We start from the raw sequence: 23,984 nt of genomic DNA, 5'->3' as shown, positions 1-23,984 counted from the left end.
TGAGCATTTTGATGTACCTCCATACTGCTTTCCACAATGGTTGAACTAACTTACATTCCCACCAGCAGTGTAGGAGGGTTCCCCTTTCTCCACAGCCTCGCCAACATTTGTTGTTGTTTGTCTTTTGGATGGCAGCCATCCTTACTGGTGTGAGGTGATACCTCATTGTAGTTTTAATTTGCATTTCTCTGATAATTAGCGATGTGGAGCATCTTTTCATGTGTCTGTTGGCCATCTGTATTTCTTTTTTGGAGAACTGTCTGTTCAGTTCCTCTGCCCATTTTTTAATTGGGTTATTTGTTTTTTGTTTGTTAAGGCGTGAGAGCTCCTTATATATTCTGGACGTCAAGCCTTTATCGGATGTGTCATTTTCAAATATATTCTCCCATACTGTAGGGATCCTTCTTGTTCTATTGATGGTGTCTTTTGCTGTACAGAAGCTTTTCAGCTTAATATAGTCCCACTTACTCATTTTTGCTGTTGTTTTCCTTGCCCGGGGAGATATGTTCAAGAAGAGGTCACTCATGTTTATGTCTAAGAGGTTTGTGCCTATGTTTTCTTCCAAGAGTTTAATGGTTTCATGGCTTACATTCAGGTCTTTGATCCATTTTGAGTTTACTTTTGTATATGGGGTTAGACAATGGTCCAGTTTCATTCTCCTACATGTAGCTGTCCAGTTTTGCCAGCACCACCTGTTGAAGAGACTGTCATTTTGCCATTGTATGTCCATGGCTCCTTTATCAAATATTAATTGACCACATATGTCTGGGTTAATGTCTGGATTCTCTAGTCTGTTCCATTGGTCTGTGGCTCTTCTCTTGTGCCAGTACCAAATTGTCTTGATTACTATGGCTTTATAGTAGAGCTTGAAGTTGGGGAGTGAGATCCCCCCTACTTTATTCTTCTTTCTCAGGATTGCTTTGGCTATTCGGGGTCTTTGGTGTTTCCATATGAATTTTTGAATTATTTGTTCCAGTTCATTGAAGAATGTTGCTGGTTGTTTCATAGGGATTGCATCAAATCTGTATATTGCTTTGGGCAGGATGGCCATTTTAACGATATTAATTCTTCCTAGCCACGAGCATGGGATGAGTTTCCATCTGTTAGTGTCCCCTTTAATTTCTCTTAAGAGTGACTTGTAGTTTTCAGAGTATAAGTCTTTCACTTCTTTGGTTAGGTTTATTCCTAGGTATTTTATTTTTTTTGATGCAATTGTGAATGGAGTTGTTTTCCTGATTTCTCTTTCTGTTGGTTCATTGTTAGTATATAGGAAAGCCACAGATTTCTGTGTGTTGATTTTGTATCCTGCAACTTTGCTGTATTCCGTTATCAGTTCTAGTAGTTTTGGGGTGGAGTCTTTAGGGTTTTTTATGTACAGTATCATGTCATCTGCAAATAGTGACAGTTTAACTTCTTCTTTACCAATCTGGATTCCTTGTATTTCTTTATTTTGTCTGATTGCCATAGCTAGGACCTCCAGTACTATGTTAAATAACAGTGGAGAGAGTGGGCATCCCTGTCTAGTTCCCGATCTCAGAGGAAATGCTTTCAGCTTCTCGCTGTTCAATATAATGTTGGCTGTGGGTTTATCATAGATGGCCTTTATTATGTTGAGGTACTTGCCCTCTATTCCCATTTTGCTGAGAGTTTTTATCATGAATGGATGTTGAACTTTGTCAAATGCTTTTTCAGCATCTATGGAGATGATCATGTGGTTTTTGTCTTTCTTTTTGTTGATGTGGTGGATGATGTTGATGGACTTTCAAATGTTGTACCATCCTTGCATCCCTGGGATGAATCCCACTTGGTCATGGTGTATGATCCTTTTGATGTATTTTTGAATTCGGTTTGCTAATATTTTGTTGAGTATTTTTGCATCTACGTTCATCAGGGATATTGGTCTGTAGTTTTCTTTTTTGGTGGGGTCTTTGCCTGGTTTTGGTATTAGGGTGATGTTAGCTTCATAGAATGAGTTTGGGAGTATCCCCTCCTCCTCTATTTTTTGGAAAACTTTAAGGAGAATGGGTATTATGTCTTCCCTGTATGTCTGATAAAATTCCGAGGTAAATCCATCTGGCCCGGGGGTTTTGTTCTTTGGTAGTTTTTTGATTACCTCTTCAATTTCGTTGCTGGCAATTGGTCTGTTTAGATTTTCTGTTTCTTCCTGGGTCAATCTTGGAAGGTTATATTTTTCTAGGAAGTTGTCCATTTCTCCTAGGTTTCCCAGCTTGTTAGCATATAGGTTTTCATAGTATTCTCCAATAATTCTTTGCATTTCCGTGGGGTCCGTCGTGATTTTTCCTTTCTCGTTTCTGATACTGTTGATTTGTGTTGACTCTCTTTTCTTCTTAATAAGTCTGGCTAGAGGCTTATCTATTTTGTTTATTTTCTCGAAGAACCAGCTCTTGGTTTCATTGATTTTTGCTATTGTTTTATTCTTCTCAATTTTATTTATTTCTTCTCTGATCTTTATTATGTCCCTCCTTCTGCTGACCTTAGGCCTCATCTGTTCTTCTTTTTCCAATTTCGATAATTGTGACATTAGACCATTCATTTGGGATTGCTCTTCCTTTTTTAAATATGCTTGGATTGCTATATACTTTCCTCTTAAGACTGCTTTTGCTGTGTCCCACAGAAGTTGGGGCTTAGTGTTGTTGTTGTCATTTGTTTCCATATATTGCTGGATCTCCATTTTGATTTGGTCATTGATCCATTGATTATTTAGGAGCGTGTTGTTAAGCCTCCATGTGTTTGTGAGCCTCTTTGCTTTCTTTGTACAGTTTATTTCTAGTTTTATGTCTTTGTGGTCTGAAAAGTTGGTTGGTAGGATTTCAATCTTTTGGAATTTTCTGAGGCTCTTTTTGTGGCCTAGTATGTGGTCTATTCTGGAGAATGTTCCATGTGCACTTGAGAAGAATGTATATCCTGTTGCTTTTGGATGTAGAGTTCTATAGATGTCTATTAGGTCCATCTGCTCTACTGTGTTGTTCAGTGCTTCCGTGTCCTTACTTATTTTCTGCCCAGTGGATCTATCCTTTGGGGTGAGTGGTGTGTTGAAGTCTCCTAGAATAAATGCATTGCAGTCTATATCCCCCTTTAGTTCTGTTAGTATTTGTTTCACATATGCTGGTCCTCCTGTGTTGGGTGCATATATATTTAGAATGGTTATATCCTCTTGTTTGACTGAGCCCTTTATCATTATGTAGTGTCCTTCTTTATCTCTTGTTACTTTCTTTGTTTTGAAGTCTATTTTGTCTGATATTAGTACTGCAACCCCTGCTTTCTTCTCACTGTTGTTTGCTTGAAATATGTTTTTCCATCCCTTGACTTTTAGTCTGTACATGTCTTTGGGTTTGAGGTGAGTTTCTTGTAAGCAGCATATAGATGGGTCTTGCTTTTTTATCCATTCTGTTACTCTGTGTCTTTTGATTGGTGCATTCAACCCATTAACATTTAGGGTGACTATTGAAAGATATGTACTTATTGCCATTGCAGGCTTTAAATTCGTGGTTACCAAAGGTTCAAGGTTAGCGTCTTTAGTATCTTACTGCCTAACTTAACTCGCTTATTGAGCTGTTATATACACTGTCTGGAGATTCTTTTCTTCTCTCCCTTCTTGTTCCTCCTCCTCGATTCTTCATATGTTGGGTGTTTTGTGCTGTGCTCCTTCTAGGAGTGCTCCCATCTAGAGCAGTCCCTGTAAGATGTTCTGTAGAGGTGGTTTGTGGAAAGCAAATTCCCTCAGCTTTTGTTTGTCTGGGAATTGTTTAATCCCACCGTCATATTTGAATGATAGTCGTGCTGGATACAGTATCCTTGGTTCAAGGCCCTTCTGTTTCATTGTATTAAATATATCATGCCATTCTCTTCTGGCCTGTAGGGTTTCTGTTGAGAAATCTGACGTTAGCCTGATGGGTTTCCCTTTATAGGTGACCTTTTTCTCTCTAGCTGCCTTTAACACTCTTTCCTTGTCCTTGATCTTTGCCATTTTAATTATTATGTGTCTTGGTGTTGCCCTTCTTGGATCCTTTCTGTTGGGGGTTCTGTGTATTTCCGTGGTCTGTTCGATTACTTCCTCCCCCAGTGTGGGGAAGTTTTCAGCAATTATTTCTTCTAAGATACTTTCCATCTCTTTTCCTCTCTCTTCTTCTTCTGGGACCCCTATAATACAGATATTTTTCCTTTTGGATTGGTCACACAGTTCTCTTAATATTGTTTCATTCCTGGAGATCCTTTTGTCTCTCTCTATGTCAGCTTCTATGCGTTCCTGTTCTCTGATTTCAATTCCATCAATGGCCTCTTGCATTCTATCCATTCTGCTTATAAACCCTTCCAGAGTTTGTTTCATTTCTGCGATCTCCTTTCTGGCATCTGTGATCTCTTTCCGGACTTCATCCCATTTTTCTTGCGTATTTCTCTGCATCTCTGTCAGCATGTTTATGATTCTTATTTTGAATTCTTTGTCAGGAAGACTGGTTAGGTCTGTCTCCTTCTCTGGTGTTGTCTCTGTGATCTTTGTCTGCCTGTAGCTTTGCCTTTTCATGGTGATAGGAATAGTCTGCAGAACTGGGACGAGTGACGGCTGGAAGGACTTCCTTTCTTGTTGGTTTGTGGCCCTCCTCTCCTGGGAGAACAGCGGCCTCTAGTGGCTAGTGCTGCGCAGATGCGCGCAGACAGGGTTTCTGCTTCCTGCCCGGCTGCTATGGAGTTAATCTCCGCTGTTGCTGTGGGCGTGGCCTGGCTCGGGCAGCTACTCCAAAATGGTGGAGTCGCGTTGGAGCAGGAGCTGCTGGGAGGCTATTTATCTCCGTAAGGGGCCTCCCTGCTCCCTGCAGCCCAGGGGTTAGGGTGCCCAGAGATCCCGGATTCCCTACCTCTGGATTAAGTGACCCGCCCTGCCCCTTTAAGACTTCCAAAAAGCACCCGCCAAAACAAAACAACGACCACAAAAAAAAAAAACAGAAAAAAAATTTTTTTTAATTAAAAAAAAAAAAAATTTTTTTTAATTAAAAAAAAAAAGGTGGTCGTTCGTTTTTCTTTATTCTCCGGTGCCAGCCTCAGGCCTCTGCTCACCGGTCTTTCTGCCCTGTTTCCCTAGTATTGGGGTCCCTGTCCCTTTAAGACTTCCAAAAAGCACTCGCCAAAACAAAGCAGCAAAAAAGCAAAAAAGCAAAAAAAAATGGTCGCGCGCTTTTCTTATGTCCTCTGTCGCCCAGCCTCCAGTGCCTGCTCACTGTTCTTGCTGCCCTGTTTTCCTAGTATCGAGCGCCCTGCACTCTGGCCCGGATGGCTGGGGCTGGGTGTTCGGCAGTCCTGGGCTCCGTCTCCCTCCCGCTCTGCCTATTCTTCTCCCGCCGGGAGCTGGGGTGAGGGGCGCTCGGTTCCCGCCGGGCCGGGGCTTGTATCTTACCCCCTTCGCGAGGCGCTGGGTTCTCTCAGGTGTGGATGTGGTCTGGATATTGTCCTGTGTCCTCTGATCTTTATTCTAGGAAGGGTTGTCTTTGTTATATTTTCATAGATATATGTTGTTTTGGGAGGAGATTTCCGCTGCTCTACTCACGCCGCCATCTTCCGCCCCTCTCTCCAGTAAATTTTTTAAGGAAATTATTTAAATGGCATAAACTTTATCTAGTAATTTAAGTGTGGTATTCTGGAGGAGAGGAGTACAAAATGGATTTAACTTTTGCCTTCCAATATTAAGCCATATTATAAAGTTAAAATAATTAAAATAGTATGATTCAGAGGCAGAACTGAAGATATCAGTGGAAGAGGCTATGAAGCCTAGAAAGGATTTTAATTTATATGGGAACATAGTTGATGCAAAAGAAGGTCCTCAAACCTTTGCAGAAAAGATATAATTATTCATAAATAAATTGGGACCAATTTGCCTTCTGTTGAAAACAAATTATAATTCATACATTAGAAATCCTTATAGATCAGATTTATTTACAAAACATAAAACCATAAACATTGAAGAGGAAAATTTGCCAGAATGTTTTTATAATCTTGGGAAAAGAAAGAAAGCATGAAATGATAAAGGAACTTTCTAAGCATAAAATGATGGAAGAAGTCACAAAGGAAAAGTTTGAATGCCTTGTGTGTCCAAAAACTAAAAATTTATGTACATTAAAACCACTGTATACAAATATAACAAACTTGAAAAAAGTTTTTACAAAATATTATTTAAAAATATTTATTTTTTATTTGTGAATGACTTCCATATTTTTAAAAAATGGCAACTCAAAAAGATAATTGGGAAAGGATGTATATGACAACTCTACAGAAGAAGAAATACAAAAGATGAGTAAATGATAAAATATGCTAATTTTCAATAAAAAAATTAAAGAAATATCTACTAAAACAATGAATTTTTAACCTGTTAAAATTATAAATTTTGTCAGTAACAAATTTTGATGATGATGTCAAGATATAAACAAAATCATACATTGTCAATGGGAATGTAAATTGAAAGAATGTTTTTGGAGGGCAATTTCCAGAATATCAATGCACATTTAAATTTACATACCCACTTGCAAATTTGCATGTGTGTTTTTATAGGTGAACTTGCCAAAAATGGAGTTGTTGGAACAAAGCTATTTATAAATGATGTTAATTTTCACATGGTTTCTCATTTCAAAGCAGTTAGTGATTAGAATGATGGCACAAAATAACTGGAATTCTAGAAAACAGTTTTTTAAAAAGAGGCAGAATAGCTATTTTCATGTTTATAAACATATTATATGTTTATTTTTCCATGATATTATTCTGTAACCTACCTGAGCTCAGATACTGTCAGTGACTTTGCTACAGACTGCACAAGTAGTTGAACCTCTGTGAGTCTCCATTTTCTCACCAGTAAAGGTAGGATACAAAATGTATCTCAAGATATTGTTTGGAGTAAATGAGATCATGACCCTAAAGCAGTTAGTACAGGTCACCTTGATTGCTTCTGCTTTTGCTTAGACTGGTGTGGACAGTGTGGATCCAGCAGGCTGGGTGCAGTAAACATTGGGGCCTTATTCCAGAGTTTGTTTTTTCTACCCTATTAATAAAGAGATTTCATAATACGGTGACATAAAGAATACAGAAGTTTGTTCTTCATGTAGTGGTCCAGAGTAGGTTGGTGGAGGTTTTCTCTGCTCCGTGTGGTCATTCAGGAATCCAAGACTCCTTCTACCTCTGTTGTGAGGTGTTGTCTACAACTGGAGGTTGAAGTTGAGTCCCAGTGCATAGGAAGGGGAAACTGTGGAGGAGTATGTTTGCAATGTTTAGAGGTTCGGCTGGAATTGGTACACTTCCTCTCACCTTCCATTACTAACCCAGGCATCTGGTCACTCCTAGCTGCAGGGAGAACTGGAAACAGAGGTGTTATTCCTGGTCTCCCAGCTGGGGATTCATTATTGTGGGGAAAGGAAAGAATCAGTGTTGGTGGACAGCCAGAGAGCTCTATGACCCCTGGTCTTGCCAACAGGGATATAAATATTCTAAGTCCATTAGCTACTCCTGTCTCCACTTTAGGGAAGGTCTTACCATTGGCCGTAGGGCCAGAAACCACTGAAGCTCTTTGACTAAGCCTCATATTCCCTATCAGGACTTGCATGGACTTAGCCAAATTTTGCTTCTCTAGTTCTTCTCTTATCTAGGATTTGACAACATGCTCTGCCTCACCCCACACTTTTTAAAAAGTATTTATCAATTGGGCTATTACAATCAAATTTTACTGGCTGGGGAACAAAGGTGAGGTGGCCTTTAAGCAGAGGCATGGATTTTAGACTGAGTGGCTGGGGGTACCGTGGTCTTCAGGGGTTGTGTGTGAGGACAAAGAGTGATATTTTTCTCGCCCAGGAAAGGTTGGTTAGGGGTGGAGTGGCAAGGATCCTGCCAGAGCTGTATATGAAGGGAAGGCCAGTGAGAGGGTATCATACAAATTTTAAAGTAGCCAGGTTTGGGGCCTTCCCCAGTGCCAAACTGCCTTGCCCGGGAATTGAAGATGTTTCATTTTGTCCTTACAAAACCCTAGGGCATTGTGATGGGAAGAACAGAAGGAAGGAGCTGGAAGGATTTGCCTTGCTTTGCACTGCACTTGTTACTTTCTTTAGAAACCAGAGCCTCATAAGTAGTTAGCTCTAAACCACCAGAGTATCTGTTCATGGGCAAGTGGGTACAGATAAGATCCCAAATTTAACAGGAGTGGTTATTGGCTGTAAATGGCATGTTGAAGCTCTGGAGGTTATTCAGAAAGTATCTCAGAACATCTCAGCACCCACTTTCCGCCTGGTCTCTTGGAACTTCCTTCACCCCTATGGAGGCCACTGGGTGCCGACTGTGCATGAGATCCTGGGCATAGAATGTTCTGTGGAGGTATGAAGTTGCTGCTGGAGGGGAATGTGGGTCCCTGGGCTTGGGAACTTCTCCTCTGTGTAATGAGTGCCTTCTTCCTGATGCACTATTTGCTTTTTAAGTTTCCTTAGAAACCATGAATATAATACTTAACTCACCCTTGACTCCATTCTAACACTTCTTGTGGAAATCACAGGACTGTTCTTTTCAGCTGTGGCCATTTGCTTCTCCCTGCCTTCCTTTGGTTTCTAAAGTGCAGCCATTCAAGAGGGCCAAGGACTCTTTGGTTATGCCAAGATTTGCATTCGTGCTCTTGGCACAACATGCTGTTAACCTCTGAATACTGTGTCTCTGAAGGAAAAGGATGTATTCCCATGACAGACCTTATGTAGGAAACTTTGTTAGGGGTAGCAGAAATGACATCAGCAATACACGGGTGCAGTACAGTGGTGGTGTGGGCACCCTGTGCCAAGCTGTGAGGATACACAAACTGTCCCTTCCCCTGCCAGGGAAAGGAAGCCACAGCACCCAGCCTCCATGTCCTAGGCCTGCAGTGGACACTCCCTGCTTCTCCCCTCCCCAAGCTTCCCAATGACCACTGCCCTCCCACATTCTGAAGAAGGTCTGGTTGAGCTCTGGGTCCGGCCAACAGAAGGAGGACAGTGCCTGGCAAAGTGCTGAACCTCCTTTGGAGTTGCTGGTGTTTCCATATGACCCAGCCCTGAAGAGACTGGACTCAGCCCTGGGAGTCCCAGAGGAGTTAGGCAAAACAAGCTTTGTGATTATGGTTATAGAACAGAGGCCTCAATCATCATCAGGAGCCATTCATTACTTGTGGCTGGACACAGAATCACCATATTTCAGTAGTGCCTTTTTTTCTAAATGAAAACAGTTTTCTTTTTCCTGATTAAGTAATATGAATGCATTGTAAAGAATTCAGAAAATCCAGAAAGGTGTAGAGAAGAGGGTAACCTCACCCACCCCCAATAATCTCTGTTAACAGTTTGGGGGCAAACCTAGGCTCTTTCTGTGCATCATATACATTCATTCTTTTTTTAAAATGTGACTGTACTATTCATGAGGCTTGATAAGCCATATGATCTATTGCCACACAAAGCCAACCTAAAACTTAAGAGGTATAACCCAGCAACCATTTTATTATAGCTTATGAATTCTCTGGGTGAGGAGTTTGGACAGCAGACAGCAAGAGGGCTTATCTCTGTTCCACAGAGTCTGAGGCCTTGGCCGGGAAAACTCAAGTAGCTGGAGATAACTGGAATGTCTGGGGTCTGGAAATATCTGAAGGCTTTTTTCTTTACTCATAGAGCTAGCACTTGGGTTCGGTTCATTGCATTCTGGGAGCTGAGTTGGGATTGTTGACTGGAGTACCTGCATGTGGCCTTTCCATGTGGCTTGGGCTTCCTTACAGTTTGGTGGCCTCAGGGGAGTTGGACTTCTTATATGGTGGCTCAAGGCTCTAAGAGCAAACAAGGTAGGAGTTGTGTGGTCTTCTATGATCTAGCCTTGGAAGTCATATAAGGTCATTTCTGCCATACTCTGTTGGTCAAAACAGTCACAAGCCCACCAAGATGCAAGAGGAGGGGACAAAGGCCCCATTCTCTAAGGAGTGCCAAAGAACTTGCAGCTGTGTTTTAACACTCTGACAACCTTTTATTATTTTTTACAACACACAGACTCTGTACTGGTTTGAATTATATCCCCCAGAAAGGTATATTTAAGCCCTAGCCCTAAATACTTGGGAAGGTGGCCTTATTTGAAAATAGGGTCTTTGTAAATGTAATTGAGTAAAGATGAGGTCATACTGCATTAGGGTGGGCCCAAATCTAATGACTGGTGTCCTTATAAGAAGGGGAAAATTTGGACACAGGCCCAAAGACATACAGGGAGAATGCCATGTGAAGACCGAGGCATGTGTAAGTGCAGGACTAGCAGGGGTTGCTGGCAACCAACCAAAGCTAGGCAGAGCCAAGGTAGGACCCTCCTCTAGAGCCTTCAGAGAGAACATGGCTCTGCTAACACCTTGCTTTTGGACTTCTAGCCTGCATAACTATAAGAGAATAAATGGCTGTTGTTTTGAGCCACCAAAGTTTGTGACCAGTATGTTACAGCAGTCGGAGGAGGCAGTACGCATAACTGTATAGATCTGCATCATCATTTTACAGTTGGACATTAACCATAACATGCTTAATAGCCATTTATTTAATCAATCTTAAAGAGGTCTAAGAAATTTAGCCCAATAATTAGCATGAAATTATATGTATCCCTCCACAAGGCCTAGCACAGTGAGCATAAAGTTCGTATTCAATAAACATTGGTTGCTAACTTGTTATCCCCAGCAAGAGAGCATCAGGAGATACGGTCTGATCACCTACACGCATTATATTAAAAGAATCCAAATATTAAGAATATGAAGGACTTTAAAAATATCCTGTCACTTCTGGAAATCCGCTTGGTTAGGTGCCGTGAATAACAAGTAAGAACTTGACCCTAACAGAGCTCTCCTATGGAACATCAAATAGTTTAAAGTGAAAATGATTATTGTACAAAAAGGTTAAAACCCATTGTTGTTTGCAGTTATGTACAGTTCCCCAGCCAAAAAAGAAGTTTAAAACATCTAGACCCCTTTGCCAAGTATTAAGAAATGATTCAGAAATGCAATCCTGGCAGATGACCACAGAAACATACCCCATGCCTTACAGGCCTTTTCTGCTGTTCCTGTATGACTTCTGGGTTGGATGAGGCCTCTGAATTTGCTTTCTCAAGTTCAATTCTCTGTTTGTTTCTTGGCCCCATTTGTGACTTGCCCTACGCAGAAGGGTAGACATTGGGTAGAGCTGGAGAGGAACCACAGTGTCCTTCCCTGTCTCTGTGTGCCCGGCCAGAGCAGCAGACCAACTGGGTAGCTCTGTAAGTTATGAGGCTCTAGTTCCCTGGGCTTGTCATTTCTTCTATAGACCATGAATCTTCTAAAAAAACTTAGGCCTGTTTTAATTGTAAGACACTTGGCAGTGCTTTTACCTTTTTCCAGGGGCTCTTTGGCTGCTCTGAACACATGGTCTGGACAACCTCTTGGAGCCTAGCAAAAACTGTTCTGCATCCTTCATTTTGATTTCAACATGGAAATCTCCCCAAAAATGTGCTGCCCAAATAGGTGCTTACTGAGAACAACTGATCAGTGGGTTGAAATCTTTGTATTTTCTGAATGTTTGGGAGGTGGTGTCCTCTGCAGATGCCCTCACAGAGACATCCCCTTTGGGGGAATGGATGTGTATCCACTACCTTTTTGGGGTTGAGCTACACTGAAGCCTCCATGCTGGAGGCAGAAAGAGAGAGATGTTCAAGGAGCTGTTCTTGGAGTCTTCCTAGTGCTGCTACTGAACATCTGGGGGTGAGCCATCATATGCTGCCAGCCCCCACCCAGCCTTCAGGTCTGCCATTTGAGGCCTTAGACAAGGTGCAACAGAGACAGGCCACCTCTCCATGCCCTGTGTATACTGCTGACCATAGAATCCAGGAGCATAGTAAGTAGTTGTTCTAAGTTTTGGGGTGATGTGTTATACAGTCACAGTGACTGGAAAGTCAAGGAGCCTGAGGCAACTGTGGGTGGCAGGTATCCATGGGGCTTGGATCCTTGAGATGCCGTGGTTTGGACCCCCCTCAGGAGAGTGACCAGTGGGACCGAGGCCCCTCGGGAATCTTAAGACCTCTGAATCCCAGTCCGAACTGATGACGGTGGATGTCAGCTCCCTGGGATCAACAGCCCCTGCCCTAAGGGTACTGGTGGGGACCAAGGACACTGTGGTTTGGTTCTGCATCTTCGTGGTGATGATGCTTTACTTCTTTAGTACTGTTCTCCTTTCCTGGTCCTTCCACCCCATCCAGTTTGTTAGAACACAGTGTGGCTTCAAACTGTGGCCGCATGATGCAAGGATCATTCCCCTTCCCTCTAATGGGCCCGCAGTGGCTCTGGGAGCCTGGTCTTTAGCTGGTGTGGAGCAAGTACTAGCTGTGTTCTTCTAAAGGAGGGTTGGATTCTGCACTTACTTCAAACCCCAGTCCTCTAACTCCATCGATTCCCAGCCACGACACCTCATCAAATCATTATCCTCTCTGAAAGCATTTCTTAGCTATAAAATGAGAAAATGTCCTAAGATTAGTATAAGAATGTTTCTTGACTACATGTCCAAATATCCACCCCTCCCCCCACAACTGCTCCAGCAACTGGCAGGAGAAAACAGGGAGATGAACCCTGGGAAGTGCAAACTGAAGCCAGCTCAGGGGAGACAGAACATACTTGTAGGTCTAGAACTTTAGTTAGGGCTTGTTTTTATTAAGGAGAAAAGTGGAGCCCAGAGAGATTAAGCAACTTGCCCACATCACGTAGCCAGTTCACGGCGGAGTTAAGATTAGCATCTAAGTCTCTGTTGTTCTTTCAGCTTCTTCAAGTTGAACCAAGTAACTGAGGAGAAGAGGTGCAAGCACATGTAGAGATCGGGGTGAGGTCCAGTAAGGGCTGAGGGCCTGGTCTTCCTGAAGGCATGGGAAAGACAGAGAGACGGTGGCTGAAGCTCTGGAAAGGCCCAGAGGAAGGCGGGAGGAGTGCCCACGCTGTGTGCTCCCGTCCAGCTCTGGGCTGTGTGCGCAGGAACGGAGGAAGCGGCTACAGCTCCACATGTGGTTGCTGGGACTCCCACAAACTTTGAGAGCCCCCATGCAAAAATCAACTAGGTCAGACTCCAGCCTGACACAAAGCAAGTAGAATGAGACAGATTTGCAAGTTAGGTTGCTTATTATTACACAAAAATGTCCTGTTTACTCCTAGGCCGGCTGGGCCCGATCTCCTTCCCATCCCTAATCATAGCTCTTCAGGAGGGGCTTGGTCAGTAGCTGTGGAAGATTCTGGGAAAATCAATGCGCTATTCCTGGGTGCCAAGTGGGCTCCACAACTTGCAACTCTTCAACCTAAGACCATTAATCAAACCTGATGACTTAATTTATTGTTGAAGCAAATATGTCAATTGTGGTGTAGTGTATCACAAACAACTCTCCTTCCCAAATGCCAGAGTAGTTACTACCAGAGAAGAAAAGAGAAGTAAGCCTTTCTCTAAACAAAAACATTCTTCCTTTGCATAACCAGACACAGAAGATAGGATCTGAGTGTGTGTTCACTGGCTTCTCTGCTAGAGATGCCAATCGTTTCCTCCCTGCCTGAAAACCCCACAGCAGAAACTCCAGGACCTCAGTCACCGAGCCTCCAAACGCAGCAGCTGGTCAGGCCTTGCTGAGCCCATCCTGTTTTCCAGCTGTGTACTTGGACATTGGAAGCCACAGTCCGTTCACTGAAGCCCATGTAGACCTAGGAGATGAAGCTACTGTTGTGGGGAGCCAGTTTTGACTTGATCTCCAAAGAGCCCAGAATGAATCAGAGGTACTGCAGCATCCAGAGGCTCCCGTGCTCCAGGGAGGGAGTGATGGGAAGAATAGGTGGCCTGGTTCCAGAGGTCCTCCAGTTGTCTGCATGGGGTTTGCTGTATTTTTTTGCACTGGTCCTGCAAGATGTCCCTAAACCCTTAGAATAAAGTCTTCTTTCCTTTTATGAGTTTGAGAGGTTTCTATCTCTATCAATCAAACACTTTTCTTTAGTAAGATACCTACTGTGTGCAATATCATGTGATGTGGAAAGAGACAAGAATGATTAGTATAAGGTAGCTACTTGACCCTTTAAAAATATCCTCCCATGTCTTTTGTTTCTTCATAGCTGTATGTGTGCTTGTCTAATGCCGTTTCACTTACCATTTAAGCAGTTAATTATTTACTAATTATGCAAAGTTTGTTAATTTTTCCTTTATAACTAGACTGAAAAATGCCCTGACATCAAAAACCATGTCATATTTATTTTCTGCATCCCCAGCAGTGCCTGGGACAGTAAAAGACATACTTAAGCCAATAATGATATTAAATTTTGTTTAAATACCAAAGAAAGTGATAACAGAATAAAGAGCTAATCCAGTTATTTACTTTAATAAATGCAAACTTCATTTATTCCCCCCTTCATCCGTCCATTTATTCAGTCACTGGCTCACTTCATCAATCTGGTTTAAGTGGCTTGGACTTGGAGAGATTGGGAGATGCTAAAATAATTCTTGCAGCTACCCAAGAGTAAGGTGATATAAGGGTCTAGAAAAGCAGAGGAAAAGTACACCTGTGAGGCTAGTGTATTCCTCAGAGGACTTGGAAAGCAAGGTCCTGGAGAGGGTGTGGCTGGCCCAAGGAATATTGCAAAGTCCATTTTCTTCTCTCTCAAGGAATTTTTTTTTCCCTTGAAAAACAAACATTTAGTTTCTAAATATAGGTGTTGACCAAAAGAAATATATATTCCTTAGGAACAAAGTATGCTTTTGCATTTGCCAGATGGACCCAATAGCCATCTGTCAGTAAAGCATTTGTTTGTCCACATGTAGACATATTTAATCATTTAATAAGTTCATTCAGTCTGGTTCAGGTTACACTGGTTGGGACAAACACACCCATACCCCCACACACACAGTTCAAGGTAAGCATTTGTCTGATGGAGATTATAAAACTGGTCAGTAAAATAAAAAGCATGTTCAGAATGGCTTTGAAAAGTCCAGCCTTAGCAAATACTAGCCTCTGTCATTTTCCCTTCTTAAGCTTGGATTTTTGGCTGTATTTTATACATGCTTTTGAAGGATTGCCACATTTAACAGGTCTCGAAAGGTTTGTTTTGATGGTACTTTTAAAAAAAGTCTGGAATTATGGATTAAGAAAGAGATGGGCTAATTGGCTTTTTAGTGGGACTGTACTCATGCTCTTACTCTCTCATTTTTTGTTAGATGATTACTTTTACAGTTTGTGGTTCATGCTCATGATTTTAAAGCTCCTAAGAGCCAAGCAGCTCTAGCCCTTAATTATTTTCTTCATTTTTGATAGCTAGGTAAAACATACCTTTTATTTGTATAAAGACTGGGAATAGATTTTTTAAAGTATACTGTGATTTCAAGCTAGTTTATGTATTATTTCCAGGTGTCCTTGCAAGCATAGATTTGTCTACAGATTATGAGTGCAGAAAGAAAAAGAAGACCACAACTCCTGATTTTACACACATCCTAAGTGCCAGTCTGTCTAAGGCAATCGTCGAGAAGAATGAGGCACAGTCCTTGACCACAAGGAACGCATAATGGAGGTGTTCTGCCAAAGTAGGTGCGTGATATGTCATGTGGGGAAAGTCACACAGTAGAAGAAAGCTTAGCACTTTTGACCTTTGCTTTGGGGCAAACACCTTAAAAGTGAGCACCGACTGTCCTAAGAGGTGTGAATCTGGAGCAAGTGGTTCACTAGCAAAGGGCCATACAAGGGGCTTAATGGAGGAGGTGGCACTGAGAAAGGATGCTGAGGAACCACTGGAGCTAGAAGAGCAGAGGGAAGAGGTGGAGGCCAAAAACGCTGACTCCAGCACCAGGGAAGCAGGAGATCATTTACAGAGCACCCTGGGGGATGTGACTGGGGGTGGCCGGTTCATCCTGATTGTCATGTGCCTTTGCATTCCAAAAGGCCACCCCACTTCCCATCTACATCCTCTCTCTGTCAAGGGGTGACATGAACAAACCTGAATAAATAGAGTGGCATGTCAGATATCATTTGGGAAGACTAATCTGGCTCCACTGTTGGGAAAGAGCAGAATGAGGAAGACAGTGGAGGTGGAGGGAGGGGGGCAGGAGCCAATTAGGAGCGACTGTCTAGGAAAGACGTCAGTATTTTAGGAATTCATTTGGGATTGCTGTGTCACTCTGGAGTTATAGATTCTAGAACACAATGCTGAAAGGGAGTTTTAAAGAATATGACCATGCCCAGGTTCACTTGGGAGTGATGAGGACAGATGCCTCATCCAGCTTCTTTCTGCCCTGTGGGTTTATCTGCCCTGCTCTCATGGTCCCCTTCTCCTTCCCTGCACCAGGGGCTGGGTCCACCCCAGGAGGCTCCTGCTTACCAGCAGTTAACCCTCAACAAAAAAGATCCCAAATCTGGAAAAGGCTAGCAAGGCGTGTTGGCAGCTGACCATTTGGGGGAGCTCTCTTTACCAAATGGAGCCTCCCCACAAACCATCTTCCCCTTCAAAGCCCTCCATGTGGGTGGTGGTGGTTTTCTTTAACCTAATCTCTGTACAGTTACTGTTGCAAAGTAGCAAAACATCCCATTGTTGATGCCAGTTCAGATCTAAAGATGGGAGGCAGGCCGTGTTAGGAGACAAACCCAGGGACAACGCCGCATTCGCTGGCCCTCCCCAAGCTGACGTGCAGCAGACTGAGCTCAGGGCCCCGGCCATGGCGGCAGCACATCCGACCCTTTACAGATCATCATTCAGGGATCTCAGAGGCACAAAAGCCAACATGTCCAGGTTGCATCAGAGAATTTGTTTCTACCACTGGCACAGGCCTAGAAAAGGGCCTCCCTAGAGATGGGAGGTAGACACTTTTGGAGTAAAACTCAGTTCATGGGTAAAACTCTGCTTTCCTTTAAATGTTTCTGGACATCTTGTTTAAAAATTAGGAAAGGGAATAGTCCCCTGGAAGTAGGCATCTTGATCCTATATCCCTCATTATATTTCTAAAAATCTCTTAGGTAGCAGCAGATGCCTTACATCCTAAATTGATATTATCTGTGAGTTTGTGAGTGGGCCAAAACCATCACTCTTAGGAAATCACAAGATATCCTATGGGCGTTGGCTAGAAAAGCTCATGACACAAAGTTAGATACTTTCAATGGTAACATGTTTTTAAACATGTGCATTTATATCATTTTGTTCTAAATGAAGTATGTATCTGGAATATGAAAAAAAGAAAAGCAAAATACATAACTTACTGTCACTGGGTTTAAAACAAATAAACGAATCATGGTATTTGCTTGTTGGAGAGAGGGTTCATGAGAGTGTGTGAGTCTCTCTCCCATCTGAATCCCACCATCCTTGAGAGTCTGGTTCAGGTCCTTCTTTATAAAGCCTCCCCGAGTCAGCATGGCCCATATTTACTTTCCTTCTCTGAACTTCTGTAAACATTATAGTCAGGACCATACAATGTAGTCCTTAATTGTAAACTGCCTTGTATTGCATACCATTCTATGTGCTATGCCTGTTTTCCCAGCCAGGTGGCAAGGTGTTTTAAAAAGGATAAAACCTGTTAAGCTTCTTGTTATCTCCTAAAAGCCAAGCATACTCCTGAGAACATTGTATTTGATCAGCACTTACTGAATGAAAACATTGTGCATCTACATAGAGCTCATGTCAAGTGCCAGATCTGGCTTTGGGACTTCCCTGTACTGCAGGAGGAGCTCAGGTCTAGGGATGCACACATGGAGAATGTGTGTTATGATGATGTCAACCACTCATTTTTGACAACCATGAATCGCAGTGGGACATACTGATTAAGAACAGTCAGAAAACCTGAGCTCAGATCTAATCTTTCCCACTTATTGACTGTGTGGCATTGGACAAGTTATTTTACTAAACTGAGTTTCCTTATGTATGAAATGGGAATAAAAATAGTACCACCTCCTAGCATTTTTTTTAGGAATAAAATGTTATGTAGAACCATATGTCCCCATTTCACCCACTGGTTATGTATATTTGTGAGTGATGTCATTCTAGCCATGTTGTCAGAATATGCTGCTTGAAGACCTCCATGTCTAGATTAGGGAAGTTCATAATTCTATTGCTTCCCTGTGGACCCACCTCCAATGTCCAGCCTGGGGTCCCAGAGTGCCTTCTCAGTCTCAGGGGTCAGTACTGGATTATCTCACCTTGCTGATGCTCCGGGCTCCCAAAAGAAGTCAGCTGTAGGCATGCTGCTGCCCAAGCCCTGTGCTGCTTAACTGCAGCCTGGCTGACCCAGAGCATAGTCCCTTCACAGCCGTTGTCAGACCTGCCCTGGTTTCCTCCGCAGGAGAGAGGCTGTGACTGAGTTCCTGCTGTTACGGATTTTAGTAAGACTTCCCCTAACTGCTGGGGTTTACTCTGGGTCAAGGGGAATAAGAAATCCAAATATAACCCCTAGTGGGCTTATGGAGTTAAGAGGGGAAGATACCTCACCTAAAAATTTCATCTGGTTCGAAGTAAAAAAGCTGTGATTTCAGTTTCAATCAGGTCTTTGTGTAGCTGGAACAAGACCATTGGGGTTCATGTCCTGTTGTTTGAAAATATTAATAATGGGCCAGCTTTCTAGGCACTGAGGGCCTTTGAGGGGTGGTTCAGGACACAGAAATATGAACAACAACCAAAAGATGTCCTTTCATGCTGAATTGTGGGTAGGGAAATCAATATAGATTATTTGTCATTCAAGAAAAATGTTTTTCCTCTTTAGAATTGGGAGGTTTGTGTGTGTGTTCCAATAGTTAACCACCAGAAGAATGAGGGGCACAGCTTTGTCTTTCATGGGTGGGTGGTCTTGGAGGGTCTTGGAGGGTGACCAAAACTGGAGTAAAGGCCCGTCCTGGCTGTCCTGTGGAAATGCCTCAGTGGTATTCGAGATGGCATTTAATGACAGGCCAGACTGGAAGACAGGCTAGGCTGGAAGAGCAGCACATTGCTTTGACTGTGTACCTGAAGTCTTTGTCATTTATTTCATGGATAAAATGTAGGAAGAAAGTAAAAAGATAATATGGTGATCTGTCTGTCCTGACAAACTTCCTGCTTTTTGCCTGGAAAGTGGGGAATTGGCCTCCTGTCAGCAGGAGGACTCAAATCTTGTGCATCCTTTTGAGCTTTGTGGGGAAGGTGATGGGGTGGGAGCCACAGAGGTCTCATCCCACCCTCTTGTGTGATCTTGAATAAAGGGACATGGGATGTCCCCTAAGTTAGATGACCACTGTGAGTTATTTGCTGGACCTGGCTTGTGTGGGGTTGGTAGGAGAGAGTCCCTAGAGTGAGTGGTAAGGTAGTGAGTGACATTAATGGCAGCATAAACAAAGGTCCCACACCTAGGATGAGCCCTCTAACAGAGTAACTGGTGGGTTAGATGCTTCTTTCCCACTGGCACAGTAACACATAGTGGTATGTTCCCCAAATCCATGGAAGTCCAACCCATGTAGACAGAGGATGGCTTTCCTATAGGGAAACCTTTCTAAGCATCCCTCTTCAAGAGAAAAAGAGGAGATGGCCCTCATGGTAGAAAGCAGAATTAGGAACTGGGGTGTGAATTATGTATATTCTCTTTTCCTTTCACTTGGACTCTGCAAATGGCTACATTTAGTGTCAGGTTGTTTTTCTCCTACATTATAATGTCCTTTAGCCACCCCAAATCTTGCCTAGCAACTGTTTACATCTGTAGTCTGGTGAGATGATGCTGTGGGGAAGCAGGGGATAGAGCTGGTCATAGGGTAGAGTTTGCCCCATGTTACCCCTCTGTGAAGCCAGCAGAAAAACCAGGGATGCCGAGGTGGGAAGAAGCAGATGATGCAGAGAAGTCATGGTGTGACTCATGAACAGACATATATGTATGTGTTGCAAAGACAGCAGAGGAAAGGACCCGTGCTGGGAAAGAGGACAGTACCTGTTGAGGTTAATGGCAGTCTATTTCCATTCCCTCCACACATCCCCTCTGCTAGTGAGAAGGCCCACTATGCCCAGCTCCAGCTGGCAGAGTTGAAGCCTGACACATGCCTTTGAATATACAGATTCTGGTGGAACAGTTAACTCACTAATTTGGTCAGTATCTAAGCTCACAGTGAATCATTCCAGTCTGAGAACCCATCACCTTATCCTGTCATCAAGTCTTGGTCTGGGCTCCCCTCACCCATTCAGTATCTTTTAATAATTTCAAGCATCAAGAAAAGGGAATTAATAGTTCTTATATTAAAATTGACATGTAAACAAGTGGTTAGGGAAGTACAGCAATAGTATTTGAATAATAGGTTCTGGTCAAGCCAACGATACAATCAATTACTGTCTTCCCCTAGAACAGAGAGTAGTAGCTCTTCCCGGAAGAGAAGACTGTGCTCCACAGGTGAATTTTTACCTTAGAGACTGCATACTGTCAATAATGTCTAAAGGCTAAAAACAAAACTAAAACAATGAAACTCTTGCTGTCCTATTGCCATATGGCACCTATACACACACCGTGTGTCCTCGTGGTAGGTGCTGCTTGTGTTCCGGCCCCTTCTGTGCCGCCCATTGCTCCCAGAGCCTATCCCTCTCCTTCAGGTCACTTGGCCTAAATATCACTGTGGATAATAACACCACTGTTTACTGGGAGTGGAGGCACACAGCTCCATACTTTCTGTTCACTGGTCTGAGCCAGAGGCTGCAAGTTACCCCCCTCTATTCACTGGTTCTTGTGCACAACTGTACAACCCCCAACCTCTACTGGACACATGGCCACCTATGCGAGAGTTTGAATTTCCCTGCCTCCCTTGCAGTTAGGTGTGACCATGTGACTTCATTCTGGCCAGTGGATCGCAAACAACTGTGATAACTCCATCTATCAGTCTGTGCCCTTAAAAGGAAGGAGCATGCCCCTCTGTGTCCTCTCAATGGTGGAAGTCCCTCTTGGACCATGTGGAAGAAGGCAAACTGCTAGAGATGCAAAGTAGCAGAATCCGGGGAACCTGGGTTTCTGACACCAGTACCCCATGTCAGAAGTTCCCACAGTTACTTGTTTCACATAACACTATCTTGGTGATTTCTACACAGTGTCCCTAGGCCAAAGGAAATACCTAAAAATTGTATTTATTCAGTAGCTATATCCAAACAATTTAATATGCACTTATGTCCTAACAACTTAGAAATCATTTGAAAAACAAATACAAGTAATTTGAAAGAAAAAAAATGCTCATTTTATTTTTAAATAACCACCTGACTAATCAATGTGACGTGTGTGTCTGCTGGGCATCAGATTGGACACCAGTGTCATGATTGACTTGCATTTTATCAGAGCAACCAACCAATTACCACAATCTGGGTGGCTTAAGAGATTTATTCTCTTATATTTCTGGAGGCCAAAAGTTGGAAGTAAGATACAAGTAGGGTTTCACAACCTCCAGAAGCTCTAGGGGAGATTCTGTTCCTTGCCTTTTCCAGCTTCTGAGGGTTTCCTGGGCTTGTGGCTGTATCACTCCCATTGCTGCCTCCAGGGTCACATTTCCTCCTCCTCTTCTCTGTACTAGTCTCTCCTCTGTGTGTCCTTCACAACTACACTTGCCATTGGACTTGGGGCCCACTCTGATAATCCAGGATGATCTCTTCATTTGAGATCCCTAATTTAATTACAATGCAAAGGCCTTTATTCCAAAAGAGGTTTCATGCACAGGCTCTGGGGATTAGGAGGACATACCATTTGCAGGCTGCAAACACTGAACTTCACACATGTATTGCTGTACTCTTGCTGCTGGGAGAGAGCTATGCCCTGTGTGAACCCTCCTGGGAGGGAGAGAGCTTAAGAAAAGCTGCACACAAAAAGAAAGAGAGAAAGAAAGAGAAAGAGAGAAAGAGGTAGGGAGGGAGGGAGGAAGAAAGAAAAAGAAAGGCTACACCTGGATTCCTTCTTGCTGTGGCATGTAATAAGGTCTTAACCTAAGTAGCTTGGCTAAGAGTACAACTGCCTGCTGAGCTGTGTAGTTCCTCCTAGCTTATCTCTGGATGTGGGGTAGTCTTGCCCCCACCTTTAAAATGGGAGAATTTTGTTGCATGTAAATTATATTTCAAGAAAAAAAAAAGGGAGTGGGGAAAGGAGACCATGCGCTAACCCCTCATAATAATTTCTGTTTAACAAAATCGTGACTAAACTCTCAACACCTTGTCCATTACGTCTGAACCATAGTACTCCTAACCTCCACCCCACTGCCAACACCCCAACTACTGTACAACCACAAAACACATTTGAACGTTGTATTTTTTGCTTGGAATTACACATATTTAGCCTTTATTGCTTTAGGATGCATTTGCCCAGGACTTAAAAGGAGTGTGCCAGTGTTCTGCTCTGCCATCTTTGATACAAGACTGTTGGGGAGAAATCCTCAAAGTGGCCCATAGTTCCCAAGTGGGATTGCCATATTTCTTGGGCTTCCTTTGAAGGAAGGGACAGGGCACAGTTGGGTAGTCAGGGGTTCCTCCAAGAATTACAGCTTCTCAACTTCTGAAGATAGGTGGGTCTGTTCTTAACTGGGCAGATTAACTGACTTTGAGGCTTAAATTCTCTTAATAAAACCCCTAGTAGAAATTCAGTGACACAGATGAGCTGTTGGCCAACTTTATGCCAGTGAAGTATTTATTCTGTCTCATACTTGTTGGCAGCAGGTGGTACTAAAGTCATGGAAAGTTTAAAAGCAAATCTAATGAGCAGTCTGGAGCAAGAGCAAGGCTAACCGGCCTGTGGAGAGGCAGTAAGGGGTGGTCAGGCTTCCCACTGGCCCGAGGGGCTGGCACTAGGCTCTCCGGCCAGGGTGGGCAGTGGGCCGGGAGGGAACTGCTCCCTGGGTGGGCACCCACCCAGCAGAGGTTGCCCTCAGTGCCAGGGGAGGGCTTCTCTTGGCATCATGCATTCTGCCTGGTTTGCTCAGGAGCCAGGAACTGTGAGAAGTGACCACAGTCTCTGGATGTTGGGAGAGATGAGATGCAAGTAAACAGCCTCCAGAAAGCTTAAGGGGAAGTTGGGACTGGGCACGGATGTAGAAGAAATCAGTTACTCAAGGTCATGTTCCATTTTTTTTTAATTAGCTGAATGTTGTCAGTGTTGGTTTTGATTTCACAAAGCAAGATAGAACCTCTGAGTTCTCTTGATGCGTTTTTGTTCCTCTCCAGCTATCTACCTGTCCAGCCAGGACCCATGTCAGAGAAATGACGTCGAGAAGATGACAATTCCTAGTGTGGTGCTCCTGCAGGTGAAGACCTTCTACCCTTTCTCCTTCCCAACTGTCTTCTTGGTGACCCAACTGGCCTTATGGTCTTCCAACCACCAGCTGGAAAGGTCTCTGGCCTCCAGAGTCCCTCCTCTCCTGGTAATGCCAGCATCCCTGCTATTGGAGAAGACCATTCCAGAATCTTGGTCTTCTTGTAAAATGCAAACACCTGCGAAAAGGAGGAAGTATAAGACTTTACTTACGATGTGGTCCTACTTTAACAAGGAATTGTCTTAAACTGATTAAAAAGTGGAGAAGTGAAGTTCATGTTCACTGGTAGCTCTGGGCCTATGGCAGTGGGAGCCAGCTGCAGGAGAGTGCTCCAGCTTGAGGGTCAGATGACCTGGGCTCTGACACCTTCCAGAGCCACCAGTGGCCTGTTCTGTGACTTTAGCAAGTCACAATCTATTTCTTATATCTCAGTTTCCTTATCTGTCAATGGGATAGATATCATCTCTCTTTTCTGTACAGATTTTTGTGGGACTGCAACCACCACAGTTTGGAGGATGCAATAGGGATTGTTGCGTCTGTCTCCCCTCCTTCCTACCATGGCCGCCTGGACAGGTGTACCCAGGTATGAGTGAGTAGCTGGGACTGCTGACCAGAGTCTTAAATTAGATTCAGATGAGTAGATCAAAAAGGATGAACATGAGAACTTCATGTTATCCATCTGTTATCTATCTACTTATCTATGTATGCATTCATTGGACACATATAAA

General features: G+C 43.2%; 1 protein-coding gene across 5 annotated transcripts in view; it reads left to right on the top strand.

Moving 5' to 3' along the window:
• SNX18 (sorting nexin 18) overlaps positions 1-23,984 on the top strand; it is a 120,784-nt gene that overhangs the window by 40,604 nt on the left and 56,196 nt on the right. For 4 of the 5 annotated variants that reach the window (XM_036900367.2, XM_036900365.2, XM_036900364.2 and 1 more), the window contains exons 2-3: positions 23,168-23,247; positions 23,737-23,839. In XM_036900367.2, the coding sequence (XP_036756262.2) occupies positions 23,168-23,247; positions 23,737-23,839 (183 nt within the window). Of the gene's footprint in view, positions 1-23,167; positions 23,518-23,736; positions 23,840-23,984 lie in introns of those variants that run through there. The other variant, XM_036900362.2, reaches the window with a different exon arrangement.

Source organism: Manis pentadactyla, chromosome 2, assembly GCF_030020395.1.
Source record: "Manis pentadactyla isolate mManPen7 chromosome 2, mManPen7.hap1, whole genome shotgun sequence".
Classification (NCBI taxonomy): Eukaryota; Metazoa; Chordata; class Mammalia; order Pholidota; family Manidae; genus Manis; species Manis pentadactyla.
The sequence above is the reverse complement of the archived record's forward strand: the minus strand, read 5'-3'. Positions and strand labels throughout refer to the sequence as shown.